Source organism: Gouania willdenowi, chromosome 12, assembly GCF_900634775.1.
Source record: "Gouania willdenowi chromosome 12, fGouWil2.1, whole genome shotgun sequence".
Lineage (NCBI taxonomy): Eukaryota > Metazoa > Chordata > Actinopteri > Blenniiformes > Gobiesocidae > Gouania > Gouania willdenowi.
In genome coordinates, this window is record NC_041055.1 from 7,098,771 (window position 1) to 7,115,433 (window position 16,663).

General features: G+C 35.4%; 1 protein-coding gene across 1 annotated transcript; it reads right to left on the minus strand.

Annotated features, from left to right (window-relative positions):
- Nucleotides 1-319: 319 nt before the first annotated feature.
- On the minus strand, nucleotides 320-8,174 carry c9 (complement component 9). The gene is made up of 10 exons (XM_028462989.1): nucleotides 7,932-8,174; nucleotides 5,107-5,257; nucleotides 4,892-5,033; nucleotides 3,531-3,669; nucleotides 3,225-3,446; nucleotides 2,877-3,117; nucleotides 2,658-2,789; nucleotides 1,730-1,905; nucleotides 565-799; nucleotides 320-477 (listed from the first exon to the last, which is right to left on the minus strand). The coding sequence occupies exons 1-10, from the start codon at nucleotides 8,172-8,174 to the stop codon at nucleotides 320-322; spliced, it is 1,839 nt and encodes a 612-aa protein (XP_028318790.1).
- Nucleotides 8,175-16,663: the final 8,489 nt, after the last annotated feature.

Genomic DNA, 16,663 nt, shown 5'->3' on the forward strand with positions numbered 1-16,663 from the left:
TGAGTACAATTTCAATCAAGTAACGGTACTTCTACTTGAGTAAGATATCAGTACCCTTTACACCTCTGATTTTGGGTAATTTTATCAATTACCAGAATGTAATATTTATTAAAAAATGAAAAAACAATGTGGCACCATTTGGGTTGATGAATTTTCATTTTGACATTTTATGTATTCTTCTTTGTATTACACCAACAATATTTAATGTGCACTTGGACACTAAATATAGTGATATCTTTTTAAGACACAATAAAAAATAAAAATAAAAAAACTGGAAGGACTTTTGACGATGGCGATGTCTTCCAGTGGTTGAGTGGTCTTAGCAGTATTCTTCACTCCTGGTGTCTCCTCTGCACACACCTCCAACGAGCCCGACCGTGTTGCAGCTGCGTACCCGGCTGCGTTTCCCACTGCCACAGCTGGACCAGGCAGACCAGCAGGACCAGTTACCCTCCTGGGTAACAGTCGGTGGAGTACCTAGAAAATGCAGTTTATACAGTGTTAACAGGAGGTGATGATCCATACTGATGATTTTGCGTAGACCTTCTTACATCTTTTTCTTACCTTCATATTTAGCTTTGTCACCTTTGAAATTCTGGCAGACCAAACCCTCAAACAGGTTTGAGCACAGGCAGAAACACTTGCCATCAATCAAGGCCAGAGTGCCTCCGTTTTGACAGGGCCGACACTTACATAGATTATATTCTGCCACATATTCGTCTATGGCCTGCTTCAGGTTTGAAATCCTGGTGTTGGCATCTGCCATCTCCAAAGGAACCAACGCGTAGATTGGCTCCCTCTGTAATCAACATGCAAAGAAACAAACACGTGCATGAAAATAAACAAATAGTGCATTTAAATAAGCGCGACGGGTGCAAAATGTGTGTTGACATTATTGGAAAAAAGAACAGAGACGAGAGGACAATAGAAATGATTACAAATGACATTTAAAAGTGAAAAATAGAACATTGAATACAAAAATTATCTAGAAAAAGTGTATTTCACACAAAAAAATAAAATGCTAGTGAGGATGTATTAGATGAATATCTCAGAATCAGTTTCAGAGTCAGTATAACCTCTCGGAGTCACTGTATAATACAGTAAACTGTCCTATAATGACTAACTGCAGGGGGTGCTGTATTTACTGTTCCAATAGGTTTTAAATTAATCAATATCTGTTAAACTTACAAAAACACCAAAAATCTGTTGTATAATGATAACAATAAGAAACTACATGGAAAACAATAATGAGGATTATAACTAATTAATTATCACTAATTATTAAATAAACAAATGAGCCATTAAATAATTGCGAAAAGTAGAGAAACTTGAAATCCAATCAGGTTCAACTCAGGAAGTACCAAAACAAATAGACATCATTTCAAATGTATTTATGTATATATGTAGTATAGTTTAAATTTCTAAGTAACCAAGACCAGAATACGGTAATTAGAAAGTTATGAAACAATGAAAGTACAGATAAAAAGAAAAGTTCTACTGCTAAAAGTAGTTTTAGTCATTGAAAGCAATAAAGTTATTAGCAGTAACTTGATAAAACATCTAAGAGTTCAGCTCACTCGCTCACTCAGTCACTCACTCACTCACTCGCTCGCTCGCTCACTCACTCACTCACTCACTCACTCACTCACTCACTCACTCACTCACTCACTCACTCGCTCACTCACTCACTCACTCACTCACTCGCTCACTCACTCACTCACTCACTCACCTCAGTGACGAGCAGTGCAGGAACATCGGCGATGCTCTGAGCCCAGGCCTGATAGGTTATTGTGTCCATGATTCCTTTAGTGTTTAGTTTGGTCTTGATAGCGGCGGCGCTCTCCTGACCTCCTCCTCTGATAGAAATCATCACCTTATCCACCAGAGCTTTTCCATCTTCCTTCTCTGCAAACAAAACCTAAAATTGGCAACGCTGAAACAAATTCTCCGAAAGCTAAATTAATCTCTTTTTAAAAATGTGCAATCGTTCTCATTGGTTTTGTTTTCAATGTCTTTTTGCAATTACTGTGAGAAAAGAAGGACGAACACAAAGTCATTCAGGAGATTCTTTTTGTGAATTTTCTCTTTTTTGTTGTTTTTTTTTAAGGGAAAATGGCTCAAATACCCCTTAGTTTTAAAAATGAACTAAACCCCAAAACTTTATTCTGCTGAATACAAACCTATTTGTGTATTAAGTAGTGCTGTTGATTGATCCTGGTCCAACTCTCTATTATATTTTAGTCAAAGTATTTAAATTTAGCGTATTTTGTTGTAAAATGTAAGAGTCACTGCCCTCCATGGGTAGAAACCAGGCTATTACAATGTACTTTTGCTATTGGCTGAGAACAAGATCATGTGACGTTTTGGGACCATCTTGCGTCACAAACAATGGCTGCGTTCGAATATTCCCTCCTATATCCTTTCCTATCCACTTTTCCTTAACCCAGTGGCTGATGTCATGGGGTAAAGGAAAGATATTAGGAGAGGAGTTAGGAAAAGCTGACGCTCTTTTATCATGGTCACCACTTAAACACTTCCAGGGGTTAGAGAAGAGTGGATAGGAAAGGAGATAGGACTGACTATTCGGGTCAGGTGAAAGCAGGGGTTTAGTTACTCTTTAAATACAGAATGATGATAATGTGAAAAGTAAAGCCAACCTTGTAATTTTGTTTTGACAGTGTCACAGTTTTTATTGTTGAGATTTCCGCTAACAGTGAGGCCCTCCATCCCCGTCACGCCTGCATTGAAGTTCAGTTTGAAACAGTCTGCAATGGATTTCTCAGACAGATCTGCAAGAACCATAGTGATATGGAGCAAGACATCAGCCTCAGTTCTATTTGTTAGCTCAGAGATTTTCATTGTTGGGAGTTCCTTACTTAATTCCTTGATGATGTTCTCATTTAGAACGTAGACCAACTCATATTCCCCACCAGACTTTCCATTTTTGGTGTAGTGGGTGCCATAGTCCTCCAGGAAGGCAAAGTAAATCCCCTTCTCATATTGCAGAGGCAAAGACTTGATGTGCTGTAGGAATTCCTCTGCCACTTGCAGATTTTGGGAGCGCATCCGATAAGTGCTCATCTCCACTTTGCCCTTCACACGCATATATCGCTTATTCTGAGGATACAAGAAGTAGGCCCAAGTGGTCAGACCAGGAGGAGGTTCTCTGCATATGTTGACTCTTTAAAGACTGTATCGTGTAGGAAGAAATTCCTGACAATTACCTGGGTATATGTGGTCTCCACCATGTCCTTAATCATTGTCTTCTTCTCATACTCACCACCTACACCACCAGTAACAGACATCCCTGACATGGGCTGTTCACTTGGACTGAATTTAAAAGAGATTCCACCCCCCACAGTACTGCTCATCTCATGCAGCATTTCCTTCAAGAGACTGTGTGTGTGCTCATAGATCTCACTGGAAACGGTTTCCTCCACTTTTGTCTGGAATGGAATGAAACCACAGCTGTAAGTTAACACTTCTTTCAGTCCATGTTTGGCATGTGTCTTTGATTGCGTTGTACTTGCCTCATAATGAAACACGGCAACATTCCAAGGAAGCCTGTCAGTCCTTCTCGTAAGTGGATTTCTGATTCGATCACATTTTCCATTGAAATAGTCATTGTTGAACGGATTTATTCGAGGCTCTCCGCCCAGGACGGTGGTTCTGGTGCATAGATAGTTATACACACATCAGTGGCAGATCCAGACTTTATTACAAGGGTTGGACTAGGCTGTGCAAGGCTTTATTAAGTGATGAATGATCAGTTTCTATAGGTATATCAAGGGAATATGCCTTAATGTTCTTGTTGACACTTGACTATACTCAACAATGAGTTGTCAATTACCTGGGGTGACCAATTGGCTTCTGTAGGGGGTAATTACCTTAATGCAGGGCTGTCAAACTCATTTTCACTGAGGGGCCAAACACTGAGCAGTTTGATCTCAATAGTGTCGCAGATTTTAGGCGGGAAAACTAGCAATTTTGACATAAATGTGCCCCCGTTTGCACTTCCACGTAGATACATAAAGTATAACACCAACAATATCAGAATCAGAATCAGCTTTATTGACCTGGTACGGTTTAGAACAATACGAGGAATTTGACTTGGTAGTTGCAATCCAGGCAATAAGTGACAGATATTAGTCTCTGCTGGGTATTTTTAGTCTGTGACCAATTTTTATTTTATTTGGGAGAAATTTTGAGAAATATGTTAAGGGAAAATTGCAGAATTTTGGAAAAATCAAGAGTTCTTTCAACAGTTTAAGATTAAAAATGACGACTGCAGCTGTGTGATAAAAGCATGGGAAAACTGCAAACTCTGCAAATGTATAGTTTAATTTGAGTATTTGGAGGGGCTGACACCTGATATCTACACATGAATTAGATAGTAATTTATACACAGATTCATGTTTTATCATTTTCGCTTTCTCAAGATTAAAGCTGCAGAAAAGCCAGAGTTAATTTGCATCTTTAGTCCCTCGGTCGACAAATGCAGCCACATAAAACACAGGGTGCATGAAAACATGATAAAAAAAGAAGGAGCAGATGAAGATTTAGACATGTACACAGTACAAAAGATATACAATTTATTTCAAGACCATAACATTTTTTTGGTTAATTGGATTTTCTAAAATTTACTAAAGGAGTGGATGTTAACCAGAGACAAAAAACATGTTTAAATTATATATAAAATCTCATGGAAATTTCATAACCCGAGGGATACATCGACCCCAATTTGACGTGAGTGACTGAAGTCACTTTTTTGACTTAATCGCAAACTTAACCGTAATTGTTTGTATTATGCGGTTAAAGTTATATTTTCACACCTAAGTTGAGCATATTGACATGAGTGTAATTTTGCTTGTCTTATCTAAACAAACCATACCCATATCCTGCAGTCCTGCTTTGCTCATTAGTATCAATGACTGATGAACCACATGGTCTACGAACCGGATCGCAGTCCTCATCTGACCCATCTTCACAATCGAGGTCGCCGTTGCACATCAATCTTTTCTTGATGCAAAACCCTGTCAGATGACGCAGTTAAAATCCAAAGCATTTGTGATTTATTTAATTACATTTTTTTAGCATGATTTATACCTGATTCACACTGGAACTCTGTCTCTGAGCAGTTAGTAGGTGCTGGCGCCACACATTCAGAGGTGGCTACACAGAACTCTTTTTGTCCCAACGATCCCTCGCAGGTTTGACCCCCAAACTGGCCAAATGCTTCGATGCCACGAGAGCGCCTCTAAAGACCAGATATTTAGAGACGTTTTGAGGCCTTTTACATTTATAAAATACCGAAATCAGGATCATAGAATTTTCTTTTTTGAGACAAGAAATAAAAATACTGATTAGCAATTTACTATTTACGGTGAAGTGAATAACTTTTCTCCTCTGATAAAGAAATGATCGGTCTGTAATCATAATGGTGAATTTATTTACAGTGAATACCTGCTGTTATAAAAGCCAAAGAAGCAAATGCATAAAAAAATAATTTCAACCAAGAGCTCTCAGAGAGTGCAAAACACTTTTCTCTTTGCCAGGTATTGGCAGTTATCTTGATCAATGATCCCGATCAATGTCCCATGATCATCAGGCTTGGAAGAAGTTTCTGTCCCCATTAATAGCCATACAGTGATTACAAATGTTGATTAGTCAATTAGAAACCAAAATATACATTTTTGAAAGTTTGCCAATGATGAGAGAGAGAGAGAGAAAGAGATTTTTCAATTGTTGAAAATGATCAGTGTATTGATCGATCCGGATCCCTCCAAACTTTAACGGAATTTTCCATCAAGTAAGTCAGATCAGTCTTGAAATAAAAATTTGTCAAAATTTGTTAAGCACTTTTGACCTAATCCTGCTAACAGACAAACAAACACTTGTGAAATGATTACCTCCTTGACCAGGTCACAAGTTCCATATTGATTTGCTTTTGATCGAGTGAAAAACGTTTCACCCTGTGTTTGCTTTATGAGACTTCTTTGCCAAACCCTAGGCTACTTATTAAACAAAGGGTCACCAATGCGGTGCGCGTGGGCACTAGGTAGCACGCATGGACAATAAACCAAAGAGCTCACTCTAAAATCTGACTTGCCAGGCTTGAAACCCACACAGATGAAAACAGACGACAGATGTAGTTAGTGCCTTAGTAGAGTTACATAATGCTGCACTTCATAACTTTTCATTTTCCATCTTTACATGTTTATTTTCACTGAAACTTTGTGATAAATGTTTTTAGGTGTCACAGATTTGGTTTACTGGTTGTGATAAGATGTGTTATTAAAAAAAACTGCAAAGTAATTTTTTGTAAAATATTAGATAATGGTTAAATTCTACAAACATAATGAAAATGAAACAATTGCATACATTTGGAGAAATGAAGTGTCACTTGTTGAAACTTAAAGTGAAAACGTGATAATTTTGTATTTAATAAATGCTTTTTAAACTGGCAGCCCTTCGGACTATTCACTATGGGCTCTATTCTCTCATGTGCATAAGTTCAAAAAGCCACGCAGCGGCGCTGTTTTTAGCTGTACTTAAGTCAGTCACTGCACGCCTTCATCCCAGTTACGCACTGTGGGTAGGGCAGCCCTGAAATGTGGGTGTTCCCATTCAAATCTGGCTTTACGTGCATTCTCCGGTGTGCATAAGTAGTTTTCTTCTTACGCACTTCTAACCTTGGAATATGTGCAGTGCCCCGATGAGGTGAAGCATTATATTGCACTAGAAATATGGACTTAGTTACATTTGAAACCCAACAAACTTGTGCGTCGCGCAGCAGCAGCTGTGATCACTCAGCTGCTGCTGCGTGATTAATTAAAACTCTGACAGACGCAGACTTCTGTCCACATTGGTCACAGTGATTCAACTATTTTCATACTATGTCCAACAGAAAGTCACGGTTTGATCCACTACAGAGTGAAACAAGCTCATATGCAGAACAAATGCAGAAACAATTGATATTTAAAACTCTGTATTATGGAAGCCAATAGTTCTGTTTCACTGCAAACATCCCTCTGTATTAAAGCACGACGCTCTGCGGCCGCGTTATTTCCTCATATCTCCAGCGCATCTAACTCGGTCACACTTTACAGCGATGATGATGATGATGATGATGATGATGATCAAGGAGAGAGATTTTAACTGTGACTCAGTCACACTGCAATAATCTGATCAATGATCTGCTCAAATCAACCTGTTATATTGTTTATCAATGAAGGCGTTTCAAATGAAAAGTGAATTTTCTCATTTTCACGGATTTCAATGATATTTACAAGTGTTGGGAAAACTCCAGGTTCTGTGATTTCTTGACAGCCCAAAAAAATTCAATGCAATTCAAATCTTCTGCTTCTCGTGAAGCATTTTTCTTCTCCCGCTCTCCTCCCTATCTTACCTTGCTGCAGGTAGCGGAGAGGTTTTTTCCTGGTTCTGTACTTTGTTTTCCATTAGGGAACTCAGTGCATAATCTGCTTTTTTCCCCTCACCTCTCCCTATGTTGTTTTCCCATTTTTTTTAATCTAAATACGGGGCGCCTCCAATGCCCAGTGCTCCTGCTCTTGTCGCCCATGTTATTTGTGACTGTTATTCCATGTTCTTTTTAGATGGGATTATACTGAAATTTTCTGTAAAGCACTTTGTCGTTTTTACCTGTGAAAAGCACTCTATAAATAAAGATTACTTACTTAGGTCCTTATTTTCCCTTTTCCTCAAACCAGTAGTCACACTGGGAAATCTGTCACAATAGAATTGTTACTGGCTGAGTAACGATGCTATGCGGGTAGACATTTAAATCCAATATTTAATAATATAGCTCGACAAAATCTTGCATAGAAATAGTTTATTTGTAATAAATAGTGAATATTTGGAAAACAAGCTAGTTGAAGTAGTTTGTCTGTCCACCGTCTGTATTTACTTACGCGGCTTTTCGAACAAGGGTCACACAAAGTCCACTCAGACCAGCGGCTCCATTGACAGTTCACAGGTGGAGGATTGGGAATTTCCTGCCCACTAAAGCACACATTAAATAAAGTTATCATCCAAACACAGTTCATTAAGACAAGTCTAATTTTGATCAATGATACATACATTGCTTCTTCCCCCTGGGCCAGAGTTAGACACAGGCCACAGAGGACGAGGTGTAGAGCGAGCACAATCCTCATGGTGAAGCTCAGAGATGACAGAGATCAACCTCCACTTCCCCCTTTTTTGTTGCTTTGTTTGTTAATTATTATCCAACTGGCAGAAGAGGGAATTAATCCCGTCACAGTCAACATTTTGGGTTTCACAAGCAGCAATATCGATTTGGTTCCCGGAAAGCATATCAGATCCGTACATATAGACAACTTACCCAACGCAGACAAACACTGTAAGTTGTGTCATTTGTGTAAAGAGTACTGATCTATCCTACACTGCTGCTTGATTGAAATTGTACTCAAGTACAAGTAAGTCATAGTCAATTACAAGTAAAAAGTAGCTTAATTAAATAATACTCAAAGTAAAAGTTACTAGTTACTTTCACCCCCACATTTACTTGAGGTAATAATTATTGCCATGGTTCCCTTGCATACAGTAAACATCTCATGTATAAATTTCACAAGTCAGAGACCAAATCTTGCACAATTGGAACTTTGTTTATTTTCCACAAAGGCATCTGTATAAAATAAAAGGTTTGTCAAAATGTACAATTTTAAGAAAAATTGAAATAACAATTAAACAAAAATTCTCAACCTCTAAATATAGCTACATTTATAAACTCTAAAACAGTGTCATGCCAAATGTGCCATGTGGGCAACAACATAATAGGGATTTCTACACCCCAACCTGAACCAAAGAAACTGGTGGGCATTGATCAGAAACGCCACGACAAAGAGCACATGGATTATGGTCAATGTGCGGAAATAAAAGAAATAATCTCAAAAAAATCATAATTCACTTAGAAAATGTTAGGTGTAGCAATGTGACAAATTACTTCTTTTAAAACACACTTAAATACAAGTAAACTTACCGATTTAGAAATATACTCAGAAAAGTGCAAGTACCCATAAAAGCTACTCAGTTACAGTAACGTGAGTAATTTGTTACTTTCACCTCTGGTTTTAACTCTGCAAAAAAACTGAGACAAAAACACAGGTGGTGTCATATAATAAAACTGTAAAAAGCTTGTGGGTAGAGTTATTTGTTCAAAAGTGTTTTCAGTGACTTCTGAAATATGTGCATACATCACAAAGCACTGAATAACTTTTAATCCCCCAATTGACAATTGTTAAATTCCAGTTTAGTGAAATTATACTTTATTTAAAAAAATAAAGAAAAATAATTTGAATAACAGCATTATGCATTTGTTTTTTGGCTTTACAAAACAAATAAAATACGCTACATATACATAAATATAGATACCTATAGGGTATATATATATATATATATGTTCATATATATCGTGATGGCCAACTTTTATCACACCGGGGGCCACAAAAATGTGACACTCTGATGTGAGGGGCCACATTCTGAGAGTGGAGGCAGACATGGTAACAAAAATGCTCCAAAAGTGGCAAAAACGTGCCAAGAAAAGAGTTAAAAGTGAGTAAAATGGGCCAAAAGCAGTCAAGAGTGGCCAAAAAATGGGCAAATAAAAAGGACAGGTGGTATGTAATGGCAAAAGGTCTGGGCTAAATGTGGCAAACAGTAGTGAAAAAGGGCAAAAATGTGCAACAGAAAGAGGCAAAATATAGGGAAAAATGGAAACAAGTGTTTTTTTGGGGGGCAAAATGTATGTTATTTGGAGGAAAAGTGGCCAAAACAATTAAAGAAAGGACAAAAAATGAAGAATAAGTCAAAAAGAACCAGCAAAAATTGACAAAAAATAGGAAAAAAATAAATATATTTTTAAGCAAAAGGTAACTAAAATCTGAAAAAAGTGTCAGAAATGGGACAAATGAAGTTGCAAAATGGCCAAAGGAAACCAGTAAAAAGGGGTTAAAAGGTTTCCTCCTTTAAAGGTTTTCTGGGGAACAATAATTAAAAGAGCCCCACGTTGAGCATCACTGACTTAATATCGGCTTCTATGGTGTCCGCTGATAATGTAGTGGGCTGGTCTGGATAGAAAATACCACAGTGTGTATTTTTCTCCCAGTTCACTCCTGGTTACATTATCAACATTCATGTTAGCAGTTATAATAGTGACCAATCTGAGCATTAACACATCAGTTTTTGTGTGTTCTTGTCATCTTTGCTGTATTTTCGATGATTTTTTGTTGGGTTTTTTTGGAGTAATTTGTACATTTTTGTTCCCGTTTTGTGTTTTTGAAGTCATTTCCTTTTCATTTTTGTTGTCAATTTGTGTATTTAATGCTATTTGGTGCACTTTTGTTGTTGTTTTTTGGTTTGTCCATTTGTGACCTCACAATCAAAAATCAATATTTCTCCCCAGATTCAATTTTTTTTTTTTCAACTTCAACTTCTGTTTTTGGATAAGGAAAACAACGGCAATAGAAATGCAATAATTGTTACAATGGAATGATACGTAAACCGAACTGTATTTCTCAAAGAAAATGCAAGTGAGGATGCGTAAACTGAACCCTTTGCAGTCGATATAACCCCTCGGAGTCAGTATAACCCAGGAGTCTGCAACTCGCGGCTCTGGAGCCTAATGTGGCTCTTTGACTCTTATGCAATGGCTCCGGATAGCTATATAAAAAAAAAAATAATAATAATTAAAAAAAAACTATTAAAATAAACAGTATTTTTGTACAGAAGCTATTAATGATTCATGACAAATAAAATCAAAATATAACAATTTGTTAACCTAAAATAAATCACGTTGTGCAATGACTCAGCACCTTCCTACTTCACCTCCTGCAACATCTACAGACCATCAACTTTCCTACACCTGTGGCTAACCTCAACTTTTAAATCCCTGGTAAGATAATTAAACCAACAAAAACACTATTCTGGAAAATTGAACCACCAATGTACAGGCTGAATATGCGTGATTTATGTGTGTCAAGAAATAATCAATTAGCATGTGTTGATCACATGATCATGTGTTATTAAATTCAAGTTACTTTTTGTAGCCTTTCAAATACATTATCTAAAAAAAAAATCTTCTTTATATAACATTGTGTTCATGTAAACTGAGATGTGTAAGAATTTGAAGATGTAAGATACTGTTTTATTTCTTAATTTATTTCATTTTATTTTAAACAGTTTTTAAGTTGCCATTTACATGATCAATCAAAATCAAATGAAATTAAATCAAACGTTATTCTATATAATCTGAACTGTATAGAATTTAATTCACTGTATTGTCTTCATTGAGAAGGTATTTTTTGGCTCCAGGAGGACTTTAATCCAGGTGAGATGAGGTGAAATGGTAGAGTAAAGGTTACAGACCCCTGGTATAACCTCTCAGAGTCATGACTAACAGTAGAGGGCGCTGTGAGGCCAATATAAACTGTATCATATTTGTGACAGCGCTGTTTCAATAGCTTTGAATGGGAACGTATTTCATTCAAATTTGACAACTAAACCAAACTATGTTTTGAGTGTTTACCCATAATCACCCAGGAGAATCAAATGCTCCTGGAAATACACATTGAAATGATGAAATTATGTCATGTGAAATTGTGAAATAACCATGGAACTAAACATAACAACCCTGGATCAGCCTGTCACTGAGAATGTTCATGGACATAATATTTTCATTTAAATGTTCACCTGCACTACTCATCAATGCACTACTGCACTATTGTCTTATTATTATTATTATTGTATTTTTATTTCATTTCATTATCTTATTATTATTATTGTATTTTATTTCATTTCATTATCTTATTATTATTCTTGTATTTTTATTTCATTATTATTATTATTATTATTATTATTATTATTATTATTATTATTATTATTATTATTTTATTTTATTTTTTATTATTATTATCTTGTTATTTTATTTAGTTTGCACATATTAGTCTAACTACTCTTTATATTTATACTTCTTTTTTTATTTATTTTTCTTTTTTCTAGTTGATTGTTATTATAAGTCTAACTACTCTTTATATTTATGTTATATTTCTTTTTTATTTATTTTTCTTTATTCTAGTTGATTGTTATTATTAGTCTAACTACTCTTTATATTTATACTTCTTTTTTTATTTATTTTTCTTTTTTCTAGTTGATTGTTATTATTAGTCTAACTATTTATATTTATGTTATACTTCTTTTTTATTTATTTTTCTTTATTCTTCTAGTTGATTGTTATTATTTAATGTTACACTATCAGAGAGAGCACAGTTCACCAAGACAAATTCCTCGTGTGTATTCAATACATGACTTGGTCAATAAAGTTGATTCTGATTCTGATTCTGATTCATATGGTTTGTATGTCGGTCAAAGGAACATTTAGATTCATATCAGAGGAGAAAAAAATAAAATTCCTTTTTTTTCCTTCTTCTTCTGTTATAGAATGAAGCAATTGCATTCGGGTAGTTTTGTTTTTTGTTTTTTTTTTTCTCTTCCAGCAGATGTTAAACTAGTTTTTGTCCACAAGATGTCAACATTGAGCAGATATACAGTATAGTGACATGTCCCAGATTGTGTTTATTATCAGAAAAGGTCAAATGTCTAAAAAGCCTGAGTTTCCAACACATAAAATAATGTCATTTTAATGTGTCAAACAGTGTTTTTCAGTGTAAGGGTCAGTGAAGAAGGGCTTGCACAACACACAGGAAGCTTTGAACTGTTGTGCCCAGTGATCTGTCATGTGATCGTCTTGCTGAGTCTGCACTTGTTTGTCCTTCAACTGGAAACCGTGGTTTGAACAAGTTATTAGAAACTGAGAGACTCACAACTTCTCTTTTACTTTTTAAAGTGTTCAATCGAAAATCAGAACATGTGAAATATCTAATGTTGTGCCTTGTGTAGTGTTACACCAGGTGTGTTTTTGTTAGATAGAAAGGTCGATTAACTTGCAGAATCAGCAGATTTTTTAAAGACTTTTTTTTTCTGCTGACAAGAAAAAACACAATCACACTCTAAAGTTAATCTGAAGCTCGTCTGCGCTGGATCTGGCCCTGTAATCTGCGGGCAGAGCCAGGCTAGTTTGGGGCCTATGTGGTCATGGCCCAATGCAGAGGCACAAATATGTGCTGAAGTCATCACTTTCTCCAGGTTCTGCAGTTTCCTCCCCAGCTTTCTCAGGAAACCAGAGGGTAGGTAAGGTTCTTGGCCAATATTTCTCGGGACTAGAAAGACTTCCTGTTTTTGAGAAGCTGGGGGAGGAGAAGGTTAGGGCTGAGTGGAAACCATTATGGAACAGCACACACACACACACACACACACACACCCACACACACACACACACACACCACATTTACTGTAAATCCCACACTACAGCACACAAAAAAATCTTTGTCATCCCGTGAGGGGATATGATGACGTTGCGTCCTGCGCTATGGAGCGCCGATTGTAAAGTTGCTCATGCTAAAATAAACAGCAACCTTTTGCAACATTGAGCAACAGACCACATTTAAAAAATGTATGTGAATTTTTTTTTTTTTTTTTAACATTACTTTTGACCAGATTTACAGCAATATTTGTGAGGTTTGTGTTTTTTTTCTTGTAAAAATGTAATGTCAATGTTAAATCTAAATCTAAATGCCAAATATCACATCTAAATCTAAATGTTATATTTGAATGTTACATTTAAAAGTGAATGTTGAATCTAAATCTAAATTCTAAATGCTAAATGTTAATATTAAATCTAAATGTAAATGCTAAATGCTAAATGTTAATGTTAAATCTAAATGTAAATGCTAAATGGTAAATGTAAATGTTAAATCTAAATGCTAAATGTTAAATCTAAAACTTTGAGCGTCTATTTTAGTACTTTTGGTGAATTTGCATATTAGCTAAATATTTAGTTTCACTCGTAACATTTAGATTTAACGTTTAACATATAGATTTAACGTACAAATTTAACATTTCAAATTTACATTTAACATTTAGATTTCACATTTAGCATTTAGATTTAACATTTAGCATTTAGATTTAACATTTAGCATTTAGATTTAACATTTAGCATTTAGATTTCACATGGACATTATATTTTTACGAGAAAGAAATATCACAAATTTCACAAATATTGCTGTAAATTTGGTCAAAAGAAACATTTTTAATTATTCATTTTATTCAAACATGGTTTATTGCTAAATGTTGTAAAAAAAAGTTGCTGTTTATTTGGCATGTGCAACTTCACAATGGTCTCTCCATACTGCGCTGCCTTGTTACGCTATGTACTTCTTTATGTAATGATAGAGTCACACACATAGAGAGAGGCTGTAAAGAGTCTCTGGAGTTGAATTCCACAGAGGATAAAGTCATAGAGGATAAAATCTCAAACTACCATAACTATGCTCTGTAGATAAATACTATCTTGGGCTGTGATTGCAGCGGTTTGCAGTAATCACGCCCTGAAATGCTTGTTCCTTGATTGTGTTCTTCCTGTCGTAAACCAAAGGCAGAATTCTTCCTATTGGATTACTTACAAACACAAATCCTCTGTCTGCCAAGCCAGATATGGGCCACTTTTATCACAGTGGGGGACACGAAAATGTGATTGTCTGATCCGAGGGCCACATTATCAGCATTCATGATGTCAGCATTTAGAATAACTAGTGTCCGTAGGAAGTATGTATATATTTAGCACTGTCTTGTGTGTTTTCAGGGTAATTTTATTCCATACTAATTGGTTGGATTGGCAGAAGTCAAAATTGCGTTATTGTTTTATTGCCAATATTTGCAAAACTTAAAGATTCCTGGTTATCTTGTGTCTGGTGATAATATATGCAGATATTTGTACCCAACTAATAACTACCGTAAATATAATGACGGCACACAAAAGTGTGTTGAATTTCTTATCGTAACACAAGAAGACAACATTATTTAACTGGTTAAAGGCAGACGTTGGCAACTGGGGGCCACATGTGACCCTTGATCTAATTTTGTGAAGCCCTCAAACTATATGCACAAAATAAATTCACTAAATGACAACCAAAATAAATAAAATGAGCTCAAAAACAACAAAATGGCAACAGAAATACACAAAATTACTTCAAAAAAACAAAAAATAGCTGAGAAATATGCAAAATGAACATACAAATGCACAAAATGACAACAAAATGATAATAAACAACAATAAAAAACACTCAGTTACTTCGCAAACACACAATGACAGAAAAACATGCACAAATTACTTCAAAAACACAAAAACAGCAGAGAAATATGCACAAAATGAGCGTAAACAACAATACAAAACACTAAATTACTCAACAAACACATAAAATTACAGAGAAATACACAAAATGACAATAGAAAAGTTAAAAATGGCAACACAAAATACACAAAATTACTTTGAAAACACAAAAAAATGCTGAGAAATATGCAAAAGGAACATAAAAATGTACAAAATTATAGTGAACAACAATAAAAAAAAACGCTAAATTACTCCATAAACACACAAAATTACAGAAAAATACACAACATGGCAAAAAATTCCACAAAACTACTTCAAAAACATAAAAAAATAGTAGAGAAAGATGCAAAAGGAACATAAAAATGTGCAAAATTATAGTAAACAACAATAAAAAAAAACTAAATTACTCCACAAATGCACAAAATGACGGAAAAATACACAAAATGCCAATAGAAATACACAACATGGCAAAAAATTGCACAAAACTACTTCAAAAACATAAAAAAATAGTAGAGAAATATGCAAAAGGAGCATTAAAAATGCATAAAATGACAGCAAAATGAAAGTGGAAAACAATACAAAACATTATTTACTCAAACACATAAGATTACAGATAAATACACAAAATTACAATAGAAATACACTAAAGGAACATTAAAATGCACAAAATGACAGCAAAATGATAGTAAACAACAATAAAAAAAAACACAAAATTACTCCATAAACACACAAAATTACTGATAAATACACAAAATGACAATACAAATGCACAAAATAACCAAAGAAAACTTACATTACAGAAAATTACACAATACACACCCCATAAAAGGTGCCCATCCCTGTATTAAAGGTTTCAGATTCAAAGATTCTTCATTAGTGTAATTTAGCATGTTATTTGTGTATTCAGGAGAGTTTATTTCACATTTATGGATGGCAAACATTTGAAAATATATATTTATAGGAGGTTTCATGATAAAAATCCTTCTTGTAACAGTTGAGGGCCATGGGAGAAAACAGGCCCTCAGCTTGTCCGTATCTGCTCTAGGAGGGGCCTCACCTCCTGTAGAGTAGCCTTAGTCAGCAGAACACAGGATACAAAGCCAGGAAAGACATCCTTCCTCTGTCAGTTTCTCTCTCCTACAATAAACAGTATACAGCATGTGTCTTTGACTCAGAACCATGGCATTACGAGTTCAGCTGGTTCGTACCATCAGATATTTATAGTTGTTCGCCTGTTATAGACATGCTGTATTTCCAAATATACGACTCGTGACACCATTTAACTTCTAAAACGTAGATGTTTCACCACAACAATGTGGTATTAATTACAGGATTTATCTCAGTTTTTACAGACTTTGGGAATGTTTTTGATGATGAAATTGTCTAACTGTGTGAAGTCGA

What these genes read in the sequence shown, in the direction of transcription:
- c9 (XM_028462989.1), bottom strand. Translation starts at nt 8,174, where the DNA reads ATGAGGATTGTGCTCGCTCTACACCTCGTCCTCTGTGGCCTGTGTCTA. An exon ending in GAACATCATCAAGGAATTAA is followed by an intron (nt 2,790 to 2,876) that starts GTAAGGAACTCC and finishes TGGTTCTTGCAG; the next exon opens with ATCTGTCTGAGAAATCCATT. An exon ending in CTGCACTGCTCGTCACTGAG is followed by an intron (nt 800 to 1,729) that starts GTGAGTGAGTGA and finishes TGTTGATTACAG; the next exon opens with AGGGAGCCAATCTACGCGTT.